Source organism: Dendrobates tinctorius, unplaced genomic scaffold, assembly GCF_039654945.1.
Source record: "Dendrobates tinctorius isolate UK_male_01 unplaced genomic scaffold, ASM3965494v1 ptg000165l, whole genome shotgun sequence".
NCBI lineage: Eukaryota > Metazoa > Chordata > Amphibia > Anura > Dendrobatidae > Dendrobates > Dendrobates tinctorius.
In genome coordinates this window covers 19,878,924-19,895,797 of record NW_027361832.1, presented here as the reverse complement: position 1 = coordinate 19,895,797, position 16,874 = coordinate 19,878,924, and the positions used below count along the sequence as shown (strand labels likewise).

The following is a 16,874-nucleotide window of genomic DNA, read 5'->3' as shown; positions in this document are numbered from 1 at the left end:
CTCCAGATCTAGACTCTCACGGCCACAGTCCCCCAGTCCGGGGCCAGGCCGGAAGCGGCCGAGGTGGGAGATAGAGCTAGCCTCGGAAACAAGCTCGCCTGAGGGGTCAGACCTCCGGGACTCGGATCCCGAGGGAGAGATCCCGACCGACAGGCGGGACCAAGGCAGGAGATACCTGTTTAGACTAGAGGACACTGATGACTTGGTGCAGGCGGTAAGGAACACCATGCAAATTGAAGAAGTTCCTAAACCGCAGTCCCGACAGGACCTGATGTTTGGGGGACTGGTTGCTCGGAAACAGACTGTGTTCCCTGTAAGTGAGCACATTAAGACAATTGTCCTAGAAGAGTGGAAGGAGGTAGAATGTCGACTCGTGCTGTCCCAGGACTTTAAGAGCCGCCTGCCTTTTGACCCAGAGAAAACTCGATTGTGGGAGGAAATTCCTAAGATCGATGTTCCTGTAGCTAAGGTTGCCAAAAGACCGCCATCCCCTTTGAGGACTCGTCAAGTCTCCGAGACCCGATGGACAGGAAGGCGGATGTCCTGTTAAAGAGAACATGGGAAACGGTGGCTGCCCTCACTAGGCTTAACATAGCAGCCACCTCGGTGGCCAGGTCCATGTTCCTATGGGTGGGGCAGTTGGAAGAGCACTTAACCAACAAGACGCCTAGATCCGAGATCCTAGCTTCCCTCCCCCTGATGAAATCAGCCATGGCGTTTCTTTCAGATACGTCGGCCGAATCGGTAAGATTCGCAGCCAGAAACAGCTCCCTTTCCAATGCAGCTAGGCGAGCGGTTTGGCTAAAGTCCTGGTTGGGGGATAATGCTTCAAAGGCAAAGCTTTGCTCCATCCCCTTTTCAGGCTCAAGGGTGTTCGGACCAGCTCTAGATAGCACCTTAGAGCAGGTGTCTGACAAAAACAAAGGGTTTCCAGAAGAAAAACCCAAGCGTCCCCAGTCCTTTCGAAGGGGGCCCTTTTTCCGGAAACAGACCGACTTTAGGAGCCAGGGTAGATCCAATAGAAGCTCCTATAGAAACGTTCAGAGCCAAGGGGGGAGAAGAAAAGCCCCTCTTTTTGCATCAACCTCGAGGTCCAGAAGGCAATGACGCCATAGGCGTCGGGGGAAGACTGCGACACTTCGCAGAGAGGTGGGTCCTCAGAACCATCGCAGAAGGTTACAGCATAGAATGTTGTTCCTCTCCCCCTGACAGATACATTGCCCCCCACCGTAGTCCCGGAAGGCTCTGCCATGTGGGCAGACCTACAGAACATGCTCAGGTCAAAGGTCATAGTGCCAGTTCCGCAGTCGGAGAGGGGTAAGGGTCACTACTCCTCCCTGTTCTCCATTACAAAACCATCCGGCGAGGCCAGAACTATCATAAACTTGAAACCTCTAAATGCCTGGGTGGTATGCAAAAGGTTTCAGATGGAATCAATACGTTCGGCAATTCATCTTATAGACAGGAATGCCGTTATGTGTACCCTCGACCTGAAGAGTATTATCAGGTCCCCATCCATCCCTTATCTCAGAACCTGCTAAGATTCGCAATCAGACTACCGGCCCAGACCTGCCACTTCCAGTTCCAATGCCTTCCATTCGGGCTGGCTTTAGCCCCCCGAATATTTATAAAGCTGGTAACAGAGGTAGTGGCCTACCTGAGAAACCAGGGGGTCACTATAATACCATACCTAGAAGACTTTCTCCTAGTCGCAAGATCAGAAGAGAGGCTCATTCAGGACAGGAGCCGAACGATCAGAACATTGGAGTATCTCGGCTGGCTTATCAACGAACAGAAGTCGGACCTAAAGCCAGAAAGCAGGAAAATCTTCCTGGCAGTCCTTCTAGACTCAAGAAGCAGAGTATCCCTGCTACCAGAAAAAAATCAGCAGATCATTCAGGACAGAGCCAAGAGCCTCCTAAAACATCGCTCCTCCATAAGAGGGGCAATGGAGGTCCTGGGCCTGATGACGGCCTGCATTCCGTGCGTCAGATAGGCCCAGTTCCATTCGAGGCCCCTGCAAAAAGAAATCCTTGCAAGATGGGACAGACGTCAGGATTCACTAGACGGGCCCATATCATTGCCAGATCCGGTAAAAAGATCTCTACGGTGGTGGATACAGCCCAGAAACTTACAGGTGGGCGTGCTATGGACAACCTCGCCATACGTGGTAATCACTACAGACGCCAGTACGTGGGGGTGGGGAGCCCATGTAGAAGGAAGAGTTTTCCAGGGAAGATGGCCAGTCAGCATCAGAAACAGAACCTCCAACTTCAGGGAGCTCTATGCGGTCTGGGAAGCCCTGCGTCAGAACCGGTCGGTAGTGAGAAATCTACACGTCCGAATACTGTCCGACAACACAACGGCAGTCTCGTTCCTGAAGCACCAGGGAGGCCCGAGACATCGACCACTCCAGGCACTAGCAGGATGAATATTCGCTTGGGCAGAAGAGGTTGTCCTCTCAGTAACGGCAATCCACCTGGAGGGTTCTCAGAATGTAGTGGCAGACTACCTAAGCAGACAGCAGTTCTGCCCGACAGAGTGGGAACTAAACGGAGAGGTCTTTCATCAACCATGTCAGCGTTGGGGGACCCCCAGTATAGACCTGTTCGCAAACCGGAAGAACTCAAAGGTTGCCAGATTCTACTCCCTGAACCCGGCAGACCACCCGGAGGAAGTGGATGCCCTGAGCCAGGCCTGGAAGGAACCCCTCCTGTACGCATTTCCACCACTGGCGCTTATACCGGCGGTACTCGGGAAGATCCGTGAGGACCGTGCAACGGTGATAATGATAGTGCCATACTGGCCAAGGAGAGTTGGTTTCCGCTGCTAGGGGCCATGGCAGTAGCAAACCCAGTTGCGCTACCTCTGAAGGAGGACATCATCCACCAGGGCCCCATCCGCCACCCAGATCCAGCAAGACTACACCTCTCGGCATGGATCCTGAAAGGAACATCTTGAGAGCAAAGGGCTTATCCGATCAGGTCATATCCACTCTACTGGCCAGCAGGAAGCCGGTAACATCCGCAATCTACTGGAAGGTATGGAAGAGATACTGCCTGGAAGGTGGCAGGTCCGACCTCCTGGCTGGTACCCCCGACCTCCCTAGTGTTCTAGACTACAGTCGGGGTATAATAAGGGCCTTAAACCCAGCACGTTAAAAGTCCAGATTTCGGCCTTGAGCTCCTTCTTTGATTACCCTTTAGCTTCCCATCCTTGGGTGGTAAGATTCATAAAGGCCACGAAGCGTCTTCGCCCCACAATTAGGCAGCTCACCCCGCCATGGGACCTCGGCCTGGTACTCAGATCCTTATCTAGGGACCCCTACATCCCTAGTGAAAGGATGACCATTTCAACGCTCACTCGGAAGATTTTGTCATTTGCACAAGGAAATCAAGGAATCAAGGAATCGTCATTTGCACAAGGAAAGACTAGAAGCAATGGGATGAAACTGAATGGGAAGAGACACAGATTAGATATTAGAAAAAACTTTTTGACAGTTAGAGTGATCAATGAGTGGAACAGGCTGCCACGAGAAGTGGTGAGTTCTCCTTCAATGGAAGTCTTCAAACAGAGGCTGGACAGACATCTGACTGGGATGATTTAGCGAATCCTGCTTTGAGCAGGGGGTTGGACCAGATGGCCCAGGACGTCCCTTCCAACTCTACGATTCTATGATTCTATGATTCTATGATTCTAAGATGGCTTTCCTTGTAGCCATCACCACGGCCAAAAGAATAGGAGAGATCCAGGCCCTGTCCACCAAAGATCCATATCTCCAGATCAGAGAAGATCATATAATCTTAAGATTAGATCCGGCGTTTATCCCCAAGGTAGCCTCTTACCAGAATATAAATCAGGAGATAGTGTTACCATCCTTCTGCAGCAATCCCTGCAATGGGAAGGAACAGCGTCTCCACACTCTAGACGTAAGACAGGAAGTTATAAGCTATCTAGAGGCCACCAATGACTGGCGTATTGACCCAAACCTGTTCATCCTATTTGGGGGTAGAAATAAGGGGGAAAAAAGCCTCTAAGGCGTCCATCGCAAGATGCATCACCTCGGTAATTTTGGACGCCTACCAGTCGGAAGGCGCCAGCCCGCCAGATTCCTTAAGGGCCCACTCTACCAGGGCAGTTTCGGCCTCCTGGGCTGAGCGCGAATGGCTAATGACAGAATCGTCAAGGCCAGAGGGAACAGGAAATCCCACCATAGTATCTTTTACGGTTTTTGACAAACCCTTCCGAAAGAGAGCTGCCAAGGCACCATCATTCCAAGTGGTGAGGACCGCCCACTTTCGGAATTTTTGACAGTACAGTTCTGCAGAATCTTGACCCTGGCTCAATGCCAACAGGGTCTTTTCAGCTTGATCAATTGCATTAGGTTCATCATACAACAACCCCAAGGCCTGAAAAAATGCGTCCACATTTGTTAGAATAGGATCATCTGGTACTAAAGAAAACGCCCAATCCTGGGGATCGCCGCGCAGCAAGGAGATGACAATTTTAACCTGCTGTGCAGAGTTCCCCGATGAGTTAGGCTTCAAGGCAAGAAATAATTTACAATTATTCTTAAAATTCAAAAATTTAGACCGATCCCCAAAAAACACATCAGGAGTGGGGATTTTTGGTTCAGCAGCGTGTGAATGAGCAAGATAGGCGGAAATTCCTCGCACTTCAGCAGCAAGCTGCTCCACACGATCAGACAATTGCTTAAACTCCATCAGAAAAAAAAAATACTCCTCCTACGGCCTCAGAGAAAAAGAGGAAAAAATATACACACTTTTTTTTTTTTTTTCTTTTACAATTCCTTCCTGCTTTTGAGTACCCTAGAATCTGCGGTATGGCTGGTGATTTTGTTATGATTGAGTCACCGAGGAGGAAAAAAAAAAAAAACAAGCTCAGCCCAGAAAATCAGAGCGGTTGGAAACTAGCGGATTGCAGACCCCTAATCCTATCACACAACTAGCAGTAGCCGTGGAGTGTTCCTACGGTGATCCTAGATACCTCGTCACAGCCGGAGATCTAAATAAGCCTAAAGAGAGAAAAGGGAAAAACTGACTGCCCCAGAGCAGACCCCAAAGCAATAGGCAGCCCCCAACATATAATGACGGTGAAGCAAGATGAAAACACTAACACAGATAGAAAGATAGGTTGAGCAAACGATGGGGCCCAAGCTAACTAAAAAGGACAGGACAGAAAAGCTGCTGTCTGCAATCCGAGAAAACCCTGCTAAAGATATTACCAACACAACTGATAAGCAAAAAGGACCCTGAAGTCACTCGACTTCAAACCCTATATCAGCACTCAGAATATTCTGAAAGCAGAGCAAAAGAGAACACTGATCAAGGAATAAGGATCAAGCACACCCCCAGCCGGGGATGGCTGAACTCAAAAGACAAGGAAAACAAAACCAAAACTAATAAGTTCAATAGCAGAGCAAAAACTTATTTTGGGGAAGCAGGAATCAGACTGGTCTCCAAAAATCCAGCAGAGAAATTACCAGCCACTCAGAAGGGCGTCGGCTGCCTTATATCCACTCTGAAGTTCCTGTTACCCAGTCACAATCCACCTGATCAGGTGTTTGGTTTCTTTTATCCAAATCAGCCTCACTACCTTCCTTCACCAGAAGAGGGAGATCCTCGGACACAAAAGGTGAATGAACAGATGAGCTCACAACACTTTTTGCTATAACGATTGGTAGGTAGCATTCTAAAATAACTTGGTATTACTTACTGCTTCAAACTTTGCCATTCCTGTGGTCTTATGGAAGTAATAACAACCCATCCTTCACCCTGATAAATTTTACAAGTACTGAAAAACCCATTATCGATAAATGTTTGGGACTCCATCATGTAATTACAATTTTTTTTTTTTCTAGGTCAAAATGGCCGAATGGCAAGAATGTATGGAGTTTGCTGTCCAAGTAGCAAGAAAAGCTGGAGCGGTGTGTATTGAAAAGAGTCATTTGAATTAAGTTTTCCTTTAGTTGTCTACATTGCACTACAACAGTGTCCCCCCCTCCAACTCCCACACACCAGGTGCACCAACAGGTCATGTATTCAGGATTGAACATATTAATAAATAACATGTATGTAAGTACCTGGATAAGAATGAAGTGATTAACCAGAGTCAGCATGGGTTTGTAACTAATAAGTCATGTCAGACTAACTTAATTTCCTTCTATGAAAGAATCACTGACTGGGTGGATCAGGGAAATGCTGTAGATATAGTATATCTTGACTTCAGGAAAGCATTTGACAAAGTATCTCACAATCCTTATTGAAAAAATGACTAAGTATGGAATGGACAAGGCAACTGTTAGGTGGATTCATAACTGGCTTAGTGGTCAGATCCAAAAAGTGGTCGTAAATGGCTGCACGTCCAGTCCATATATATATATATGTGTGTGTGTATGTATGTATGTATGTATATATATATATATATATATATATATATATATATATATATATATATATATATATATATATATATATAGAGCTGAGTGTAGAGCCCCGCCCACTTCGCATAGCCACATTCACTATAATATCCCAGATCATCCCGTCAGAGCCACCGGACTACTCCCCCTAATATCCCACATCATCCCTTCAGCCAAAGCTACCGGACTACTCCCCCCCCTAATATGATATGTAGTCACTCTTCTTTCATTCTCTCTGCTCACTAATGTTTACTATATTGTGTCTTTTGCATACACCAATATTCTATGTCATATTTTATGATAAATAAAATTTAGTATTTTTGTAAATTAGCATAGACTCTGTTCCTCTGTTTTTTTAAACAGTGTGATGCAGCAGCAAAAAAGGCAAATACAATTCTGGGATGTAGTAACCCGAAGCATACAGTCTAGATCACGTGAAGTCATTGTTGCCAAGTTCATCTCTTCTTTGGTCACACCTCATCTGGAATACTGTGTCCAGTTCTGACCGCCACATTTTTTTTTTTTTTCCGAAACATCATTTTTATTGATTTTGTAATGAAGTTGCATATTACAAGTTACAAACATTGCATTGAATTGTTACGAAGAACATATTTAAACATGCTTATCCCATAAGCCTGATTAGAAGCAAAAATAAACTTAACAAATGTAAAATTATCAAACCCCCTTCCGTCCACATTTTCATATATTACATTCACTGAAATCAGACACCTTATCTCCATATAGCTCATATAACACATTTCAGTTTACCCAGATTACCACTCAAATCCTCTAATACAGGGTTCCCCAACTCCAGTCCTCAAGGCCCACCAACAGATCATGTTTTCAGGATTTCCTTTGTATTGCACAGGTGAAGCAATTATCACCTGAGCAATACTAAAGAAATCCTGAAAACATGATCTGTTGGTGGGCCTTGAGGACTGGAGTTGGGGAACCCTGCTTAATACATACCAATCCGAATCCACAAAGGCACTCATTAAGTCTTGAATTTCTCTGGTGGTCAGTGACGTTTCTATAAACACTCTCCATCGAACGCCACATTTTAACCCCTTAACCCCCAAGGGTGGTTTGCACGTTCATGACCGGGCCAATTTTTACAATTCCGACTACTGTCCCTTTTATGAGGTAATAACTCTGAAACGCTTCCATGGATCCTGGTGATTCTGACTTTGTTTTCTCGAGACATATTGTACTTCATGTTAGTGGTAAAATTTCATTCATATAACTTGCGTTTATTTGTGAAAAAAACGAAAATTTGGCGAAAATTTTGAAAAAACTTAATAAATAACATTTCCCACATGTTTACTTTACATCAGCACAATTTTGGAACCAAAATTTTTTTTGTTAGGAAGTTATAAGGGTTAAAAGTTGAACAGCGATTTCTCATTTTTGCAACACCATTTTATTTTTACGGACCACATCACATTTGAAGCCACTTTGAGTGGTCTATATGATAGAAAATACCCAAAAGTGACACCATTCTAAAAACTGCACCCCTTAAGGTGCTCGAAACCACATTCAAGAAGTTTATTAACCCTTCAGGTGCTTCACAGGAATTTTTTGAATATTAAAAAAAAAAAAAAAAAAAAAAATACTTCAGGTCCAATTTTTTTTATTTTACCAAGGGTAAAAGGAGAAATTGGACTGCAATAGTAATTGTGCAATTTGTCCTGAGTACGCTGATACCTGATATGGGGGGGGAACCACTGTTTCTGCGCATGGCATAGCTCGGAAGGGAAGGAGCGCCGTTTGACTTTTTCAATGCAAAATTGGCTGGAATTCAGATCGGACACCATTCTCGTTTGGAGAGCCCCTGATGTACCTAAACAGTGGAAACCCCCCACAAGTGACCCCATTTTGGAAACTAGACCCCCCAAGGAACTTATCTAGATGTGTGGTGAGCACTTTGAACCCCCAAGTGCTTCACAGAAGGTTATAACGCAGAGCCGTAAAATTAAAATCATATTTTTTCCACAAAAATGATCTTTTCACCCTCAATTTTTATTTTCCCCAAGGGTAACAGGACCCTAAAAGTTATTGTGCAATTTGTCCTGAGTACGCTGATACCCCATATGTGGGTGTAAACGACTATTTGGGCGCATGGCAGAGCTCGGATGGGAAGCAGCGCCATTTGACTTTTTGGGCTGGAATTGAGATCGGACACCATGTCGCGTTTGGAAAGCCCCTGATGTACCAAAACAGTGGAAACCCCCACAAATTACACCATTTTGGAAACTAGACCCCCCAAGGAACTTATCTAGATGTGTAGTGAGAACTTTGAACCCCCAAGGGCTTCACAGAAGTTTATAATGCCCGGGTGTGAAAATAAAAAAAAAATCATTTTTTCCACAAACTTGATCTTTTAGTCCTCAATTTTTTTATTTTCCCAAGGGTACCAGGAGAAATTGGACCCTAAAAGTTGTTTTGCAATTTGTCCTGAGTACGCTGAAACCCCATATGTGGGAGAAAACTACTGTATGGGCACACGTCAGGGCTCGGAAGGGAAGTAGTGACGTTTTGGAATGCAGACTTTGATGGAATGGTCTTCAGGTGTCATGTTGCCTTTGGAGAGCCCCTGATGTACCTAAACAGTGGAAAACCCACACAAGTGACCCCATTTTGGAAACTAGACCCCCCACGGACCTTATCTAGATGTGTGGTGAGCACTTTGAACCCCCAAGTGCTTCACAGAAGTTTATAACACCTGGGCGTGAAAATAAAAAAAAATCATATTTTTTTCCACAAAAATATTTTTGCCCCCAATTTTTTATTTTTCTAATGGTAACAGGAGAAATTGGACCCCAAAAGTTGTCTTGCAATTTGTCCTGAGTAGGCTGGTGCCCCATATGTGGGGGTAAAACACTGTTTGTGCGCATGGCAGAGCTTGGAAGGGAAGGAGCACCATTTGACTTTTTCAACGCAGAATTGGCTGGAATTGAGATCAGACGCCATGTTGCGTTTGGAGAGCACCTGATGTGCCCAAACAGTAGAAACCCCCCAATTCTAACTCTAACCCTAACACACCCCTAACCCTAATCGTAGCCCTAATGGGAAAATGGAAATAAATACATTTTTCCAGGACGTCCCTCCTGACAGCACCAGGGAGGACGTCCCTCGCCTCCTTGCAGGGACAGGAAGAGCACACAAGAGGTTAAAAACAGTCTTCACCCCCATTCTCTCAGTGTTTTTCCTGTCCCTGCAAGGAGGGACGCACAAGAGGAGTCGGCTTACCGGAGGGGTCCAGGGGGATCAGGCGGCCCTGCCAATCCTTCCTCCTGCGAAGTGACCCCGGCACTGAAACCCTCCTGGGTGGGGGTCCCTCAGCCGCAGAGACCAGGGGAGGACGAGCCCCCTGGGTAGAGCTGCTTCCTCCCGCAGCGGAGGCTTTCGGCTCCGACGCCGGCTGCAGCACGGGGACCGAAAGTCGTGTGCAGAGGGGCCGCAACGCACTTCCGGTGACGTCAGAGCGCCGGAAATACAGGCTGCTGGTGAGCGCTCTGAAGGAGCAGAGAGCGGTACCAGCGAGACAGGCAGCGTCCTCTGTCCTGATCTCACAGAGGCTCTCAAACAGCAATGGAGAACCAGGGCAGAATCGACCCGGATGGGGTAAGTGCGCATAGCGCAGACCGACCGACAGAGACCCGGACTGCCCAGATCAGAGCCTGACTGTCCCTCTCTTGCACTATGCAGGAAAAGGCACAACTGACAGCACCCACTCCCACAACCAAGCAGGCGGAGAAAGACCCAGGGAAGCCCAATAAGTGCCCCGTATGCAGGGTTAAGCTCCCCAGCAAGCACAAGAAGTTGCTGTGCGACACCTGTACGGCCAAAGTAATGAAGGAGGGATGGCTGTCCGCCCATCGGAGATGAGATCGCTGATTCGAGAGGAGGTCCAGGCTTCTGTGGCCACCCTGTCCCAGCCAGCCAGTCCAGGCCCCAGTACTAAGCGATCCAGGCAGGAGATGAAGCTTAGTTCGGTGGAAGGGTCCTACTCCTCGGAGTCGGATCAAGAAGAAGGCAAGCTGGGCACTAGCGAACCTGAGTATGGGAAAAGATACCTCTTTTCCTCGGATGATACTGACAATCTGGTACAGGCGGTCAGAGACACAATGCAGATTGAGGAGGTCCAGAAACCTCAGTCCAGGCAGGACATGATGTTCGGGGGCCTTAGGGCGCAGAGAAAAGTGGTATTTCCTGTGAACGACCATGTGCGAGCTATGGTCCTGGAGGAATGGGAGGAGGCGGAAAAACGTCTCGTGATATCCTGGGACTTTAAGAGACGGCTCCCCTTCGACCCCGAGGACATAAGAGTGGGAGGTAGTTCCCAAGATTGATGTCCCTGTGGCAAAAGTAGCCAAGAAAACATCGATTCCCTTTGAGGACGCGTCTAGTCTGAGGGATCCCATGGATAGGAAGGCGGATAACCTGCTAAGGCGAGCCTAGGAAACATCAGCAGCCTTAATTAAGACAAACGTAGCAGCTACTTCGGTAGCAAGGTCTATGTGTTTATGGTTGGGCCAGTTAGAGGAACATTTAACTAACAAAGCCCCAAGGGAAGAAAGTATAGATTCTTTTCCGATCATGAAGTCAGCCACAGCCTTCCTAGCCGACACATCGGCGGAATCTGTTAGAATTGCCGCCCGGAATAGCTCTTTGTCGAATTCGGCACGCAGAGCCATCTGGTTAAAGACCTGGACTGGGGATGGAGCATCTAAAAATAAGCTGTGTGCCCTTCCCTTCTCCGGGTTAAAAGTTTTTGGCCCTGCATTGGATGATATATTAGAAAAAGCATCCGATGAAAAGGAAGGGTTCCCTGAGGAAAAGAAGCCTAGGGACCAGCCCTTTCGTAGACCCGGGGGATATAGAAGAAGGCAGCAGTACTATAGGTACCAAGGGAGCTCTCAGAGGTGTTCCTACGGTAGCACCCACTCTAGAGCTGGAAGATCTAGAGCCCCCCCATTCTGGATCACGTACTAGATCCAGGAAAACATGACTATACCAACATAGGGGGTCGACTCAGAGAATTCAGTTCCCAGTGGTCTCAGATCACAAAAAATCAGTGGGTACTGAGAACAATAGCAGAGGGTTACTAAATAGAATTTTCATCCCCTCCCCCCGAAAGGTCCATTTCTCCTCTCAGAATAAAAGACGACTCCCAGATGTGGGTCGATGTGACAGAACTGGCAAACTTAGGGGTGGTAATTCCGGTTCCCAGGGCAGAAATTGGGGCGGGCCACTATTCGTCCCTATTTACCATCGCAAAACCGTCCGGAGAATCCCGTACCATTATAAATCTGAAACCCTTAAATGCCTGGGTCACGTACAAAAGATTCCGAATGGAATCAATCAGATTCAGAGTCCATTTGATAGACAAGATTGCCCTGATGTGTACCCTGGACCTGAAAAGTGCCTACTATCAGGTGCCAATTCACCCAAGATCAGAGATTCCTGAGGTTCGCAGTAAGACTTCAGAATCGGACCTGCCACTTTCAATTTCGGTGTCTTCCCTTTGGTCTGGCCTCGGCGCCTCGAGTCTTCACGAAGCTAATCGCAGATGTAGTGGCGTTCCTAAGAAATTGTGGAATAATCATCATTCCATACCTAGACGACTTCCTCCTGGTGGCGAGATCGGCAGAAGAACTACGGCGACACAAGAAGACAATAGAGGTTCTAGAGTTTTTGGGCTGGATCATAAACAAAGAAAAATCGAACCTAGTACCAGAAAGAAGAAAGATTTTTTGGGGGGTACTACTGGACTCCAGAAGCAGAACTTCCTTCTTACCACCAGAAAAACAGACAAGGATACGGGACAGCATGAAGGAACTTCAAAAAGGCCGCGTTTCCATCAGAATAGCCATGCGAGCTCTGGGCCTCATGACATCCTGCATCCCTTGTGTCCGATGGGCACAGTTCCATGCGAGAACCCTTCAAAAAGAAGTACTGACCGCCTGGGATCGTCACTAGACCTCCCTACTGCTTGTCTCCAGCAGTAAAACGATCCCTGGTGTGGTGGATGCAGCGACAAAACTTAAGGAAAGGTGTCCCCTGGATCACCTCCCCATGCGTCATAATCACTACAGATGCCAGCAAATGGGGCTGGGGGGCTCATCTAGAAGGCAGAATTCTTCAGGGAGAATGGCCGGCAAACATGCGGTCCACCTCCTCCAACTACAAGGAACTGTACGCCACATGGGAGGCCCTAAGAAGAAATCAGGACAAACTAAGAAATCAACATGTCAAGATTCTATCGGACAATGTGACGGCGGTATCCTTCCTCCGGCATCAAGGAGTAACATGGCATTGGGCACTCCAGGACCTGGCAAAAAGATCTTTTCCTGGGCATAAAATACGGTTATGTCAGTAACAGCCATCCATCTCGAAGGGTCGCAAAACACAGTGGCAGATTACTTAAGCAGGCAGAAGATCTGTCCCACGGAGTGGGAGCTGAACACAGAGATCTTTCAGACCTTATGACAGCGCTGGGGAAGACCGCAGATAGACCTCTTCGCAACCAGAAAGAATACGAAGACGTACAGGTTTTTCTCTCTGAATCCGTTGGACAATCCAGAAGGGGTAGACGCCCTAAGCCAAAAGTGGGGGCAGACTCTCTCATATGCATTTCCCCCGATAGCTCTCATTCCAGCCATCTTCAGGAAGATTCAGGAGGATCAGGCAAGAGTGCTACTGATAGCACCTTATTCCCCGAAACGGAGCTGGTTTCCACTCCTGGGGATTATGGCAGAAGATCGACCACTGCTGCTTCCACAGAGGGAAGACATCATTCACCATGGGCCGGTTCTTCACCAAGATCCAGGAAGACTTCACCTGTCAGCCTGGATCCTGAACGGCAGATCCTGAGGGCTCGAGGCCTGTCAGACCAGGTCATATCGACTATTCAGGCCAGCAGAAAACTTCTGCGATATACCACAAAATTTGGAAAAGATTCTGTCTGGATTGTGGCAGGCCCGACTCAGCGGAAGGAAAGCCGGACATCCCAAAGATACTGGATTTTCTTCAGACGGGCTTTAATAAAGGACTTAGGCCTAGCACGCTGAAGGTCCAGATCTCGGCATTAAGCGCCTTTCTGGACTACCCCTTGGCCTCCCATCCCTTGGTAATAAGATTTATCAGGGCAACTCAGAGGTTACGTCCCACAGTCAGGAGGTCAGTCCCCCCATGGGATCTTAGTCTTGTCCTGCAGTCCCTTTGCTCAGATCCCTTTATCCAGAGTCAGGAGATGCCCATCTCACATCGAACCATGAAGGTAGCATTCTTAGTGGCGATCACCACTGCAGAACGGATAAGTGAGATACAGGCGCTATCTATCCGAGACCCATATCTCCGAATCTGGGAGGATCGAATAATCATGAGATTAGACCCCACCTTTTTGCCCAAAGTTGCATCAGTCCAAAACTTAAACCAGGAAATAGTTTTACCTTCCTTTTGTGAGAACCCCTCAAATGATAAAGAAGGGGCCCTGCACGAATTAGACGTACGCCAGGCAGTGATTGATTACATCGGGGCCACACAGGGTTGGAGACAGGACCATAACCTATTTTTACTCTTTGGGGGAAAAACAAAGGAAAAAAAGCCTCAAAAGCCTCCATCGCAAGATGGATAACATCACTAATCAGTTTAGCCTATGTTTCTCAGGGGGTTCCTTCCCCAGAAGGGTTAAAAGCTCACTCAACACGGGCTTTATAAGTGTCCTGGGCGGAAAGAGCAGGGGCTTCAGTAAACTAAATCTGTAGGGCCGCAACCTGGTCCAGGTTGGACACATTCTGTAAGCATTACAAATTAGATGTGTTATCTAACCAACAGACTGCTTTCGGGAGAATGGTTCTCCAGGCAGTCATCCCACCCTAAGGGGATAATTTGGTACTCTCCCTGGTGCTGTCAGGAGGGACGTCCTGGAAAATAGGCATTAGACCAACCGGTAATTATGTTTCCAGGAGTCCATCCTGACAGCACGGATAGTTCCCTTCCCGAATTAATGTCATATGTCGTAATATGATTCTGTGAATAAAGTGTTCAGTTGCATCATCCACGGTGTGGTACTTGGAAAAGACACTGAGGGAATGGGGGTGGAGACTGTTTTTAACCTCTTGTGTGCTCTTCCTGTCCCTGCAAGGAGGTGAGGGACGTCCTCCCTGGTGCTGTCAGGATGGACTCCTGGAAACATAATTACCGGTAGGTCTAATGCCTATTTTTTAATTTTATTATTTTTCCCTAACTAAGGGGGTGATAACGGGGGGTTTGATTTACTATTTATGGCGGTTTTTATGTTTGTCAGCTGTCACACGCTAAAAGACGCTTTTTATCGTAAAAATAGTTTTTGCATCACCACATATTGAGAGCTATAATTTCTCCGTATTTTGACCCACCGAGTCATGTGAGGTCGTATTTTTTGCGGGACGAGTTGACGTTTTTATTGGTATCATTTTCGAGCACGTGACATTTTTTGATCGCTTTTTATTCCGATTTTTGGGACGCAGAATGAACAAAAAACAGCGTTTCATGAATTTCTTCTGGGGGGTGCGTTTACACCGTTCCGCGTGCGGTAAAATTGATAATGCGGTTTTATTCTTCGGGTCAGTACGGTTACAGCGATACCTCATTTATGTCTTTTGTTATGTTTTGACGCTTTTATGCAATGAAAACAATTTTATGTAAAAAATTATTATTTTTGCATCACTTTTTATTCTGCGAGCTATAACTTTTTTAATTTTTTGCTGATGATGCTGTATGGTGGCTCGTTTTTTGCAGGACAAGATGACGTTTTCAGCGGTCATGGATATTTATATGCATCTTATTGATCGCGCGTTATTGCACTTTTTGTTCGGCTGTATGATGATAAATCATTATTTTTTGCTTTGTTTTTTATTTTTTTTAAGGGGTTCGCTAAAGGGGTTAACTAATGGGACAGTTTTATAGGGCGGGTCGTTACGGACGCGGCGGTACCAAATATGTGTACTTTTATTGTTTTTTTTTTTGTTGTTTTTTTAATTTCCAAAAAATGAATTTATTAGGGAATATTTTTTATTTATTTAGCGATTTTTTTTTTTTTTTTTTTTATTATTTTTTTTACACTTTTTTTTTTTTTTTTTGTTTTTTTAAACTTTATTACATTGTCCCGGGGGGGGGACATCACTGTCATGTGACAGATCGCTGATCTGTCACAGGCACTGCACAGGCTTTTCTCATGCCTTCGCTTTGCAGGCAGCGAGGAATCCAGCTCCCTGCAGGCCCCCGAAGGTCCCCGTCGCCATTTTGGATTCGGGGACCTGCAGGCAAGGAGACCCCCGGAGCAGCGCTGCACATTGCGCTGCTCTGGGGGTCTCAGGGAAGCACGCAGGCAGCCCCCTCCCTGCCGATGCTTCCTTTAACCCCCGGTACACCGCGATCGTGTTTGATCGCATTGTGCCAGGGGTTAAAGTGTCGGGGGCGGTCCCTGACCTCCCCTGACACATTGTGCCGGGTGTCAGCTGTGATAATCAGCTGACACCCGGGTGCGATCAGCGGCGCTCTGTGAGCGCCGCTGATCGCTGTGACGTACTATCCCGTCCTTGGGAATTAAGTCCCAGGGCACATGGACGGGATAGTACGTCACATGGCAGAAAGGGGTTAAAAAAGAGATCAACAAACTGGAGCAAGTTGAGAGAAGAGCGACCAGAATGGTGACCGGTCTGCAAACCCTGTCTTATGAGGAAAGGTTGCAGGATTTGGGAATGTTTAGCTTGCAGAAGAGAAGACTGAGAGGAGACTTAATAGCTGTCTACAAATATCTAAAGGGCTGTCACATTGTAGAAGGATCATCTTTATTCTCATTTGCACAAGGAAAGACTAGAAGCAATGAGAGGAGAGACAGATTAGATATTAGAAAAAATGTTTTGACAGTGATGGTGATATATGAAAGGAACAGGCTGCCACGAGAGGTGGTGAGTTCTCCTTCAATGCAAGTCTTCAAACAGAGGCTGGACAGACATCTGACTGAGATGATTTAGGGAATCCTGCTTTGAGCAGGGGGTTGGACCAGATGACTCAGGAGGTCCCTTCCAACTTAAAGCATTCATAATTTCAATATATATTTATGTAAATAATCTGTTCTGTTTTCTCGAGGATTGTAGATGAATGTCATCTCATCGGAAGTCCTTTTCGATATTTGTCCCGTTGCTTTGCAGGTGGTATGTGCAGCACTGAAAGAGGACGTTTCTGTGATGGTGAAGAGCTCACCGGCAGATCTAGTGACGGCTACAGATCAGAAAGTTGAAGAGATGATTATCTCCTCCATCAAAGAGAAATATCCGTCTCACAGGCAAGGTTATATATAGTTAATGAATAATTTTATAGAGATTATGGCCTTGATTTATCAAAGCCGGCCTTTCACGCTAGAATTCTGTCGTGAAGGCTTTTGAAA

The 16,874-nt window shown here is 46.7% G+C and overlaps 1 protein-coding gene across 4 annotated transcripts in view; it reads left to right on the top strand.

Annotated features, from left to right (window-relative positions):
- Positions 1-16,874, top strand: part of IMPA1 (inositol monophosphatase 1) — a 79,652-nt gene that overhangs the window by 10,451 nt on the left and 52,327 nt on the right. For 3 of the 4 annotated variants that reach the window (XM_073550556.1, XM_073550558.1, XM_073550555.1), the window contains exons 2-3: positions 5,882-5,947; positions 16,639-16,772. In XM_073550556.1, coding sequence (XP_073406657.1) covers positions 5,882-5,947; positions 16,639-16,772 — 200 coding nt within the window. The remainder of the gene's footprint in view (positions 1-5,881; positions 5,948-16,638; positions 16,773-16,874) is intronic. The other variant, XM_073550557.1, reaches the window with a different exon arrangement.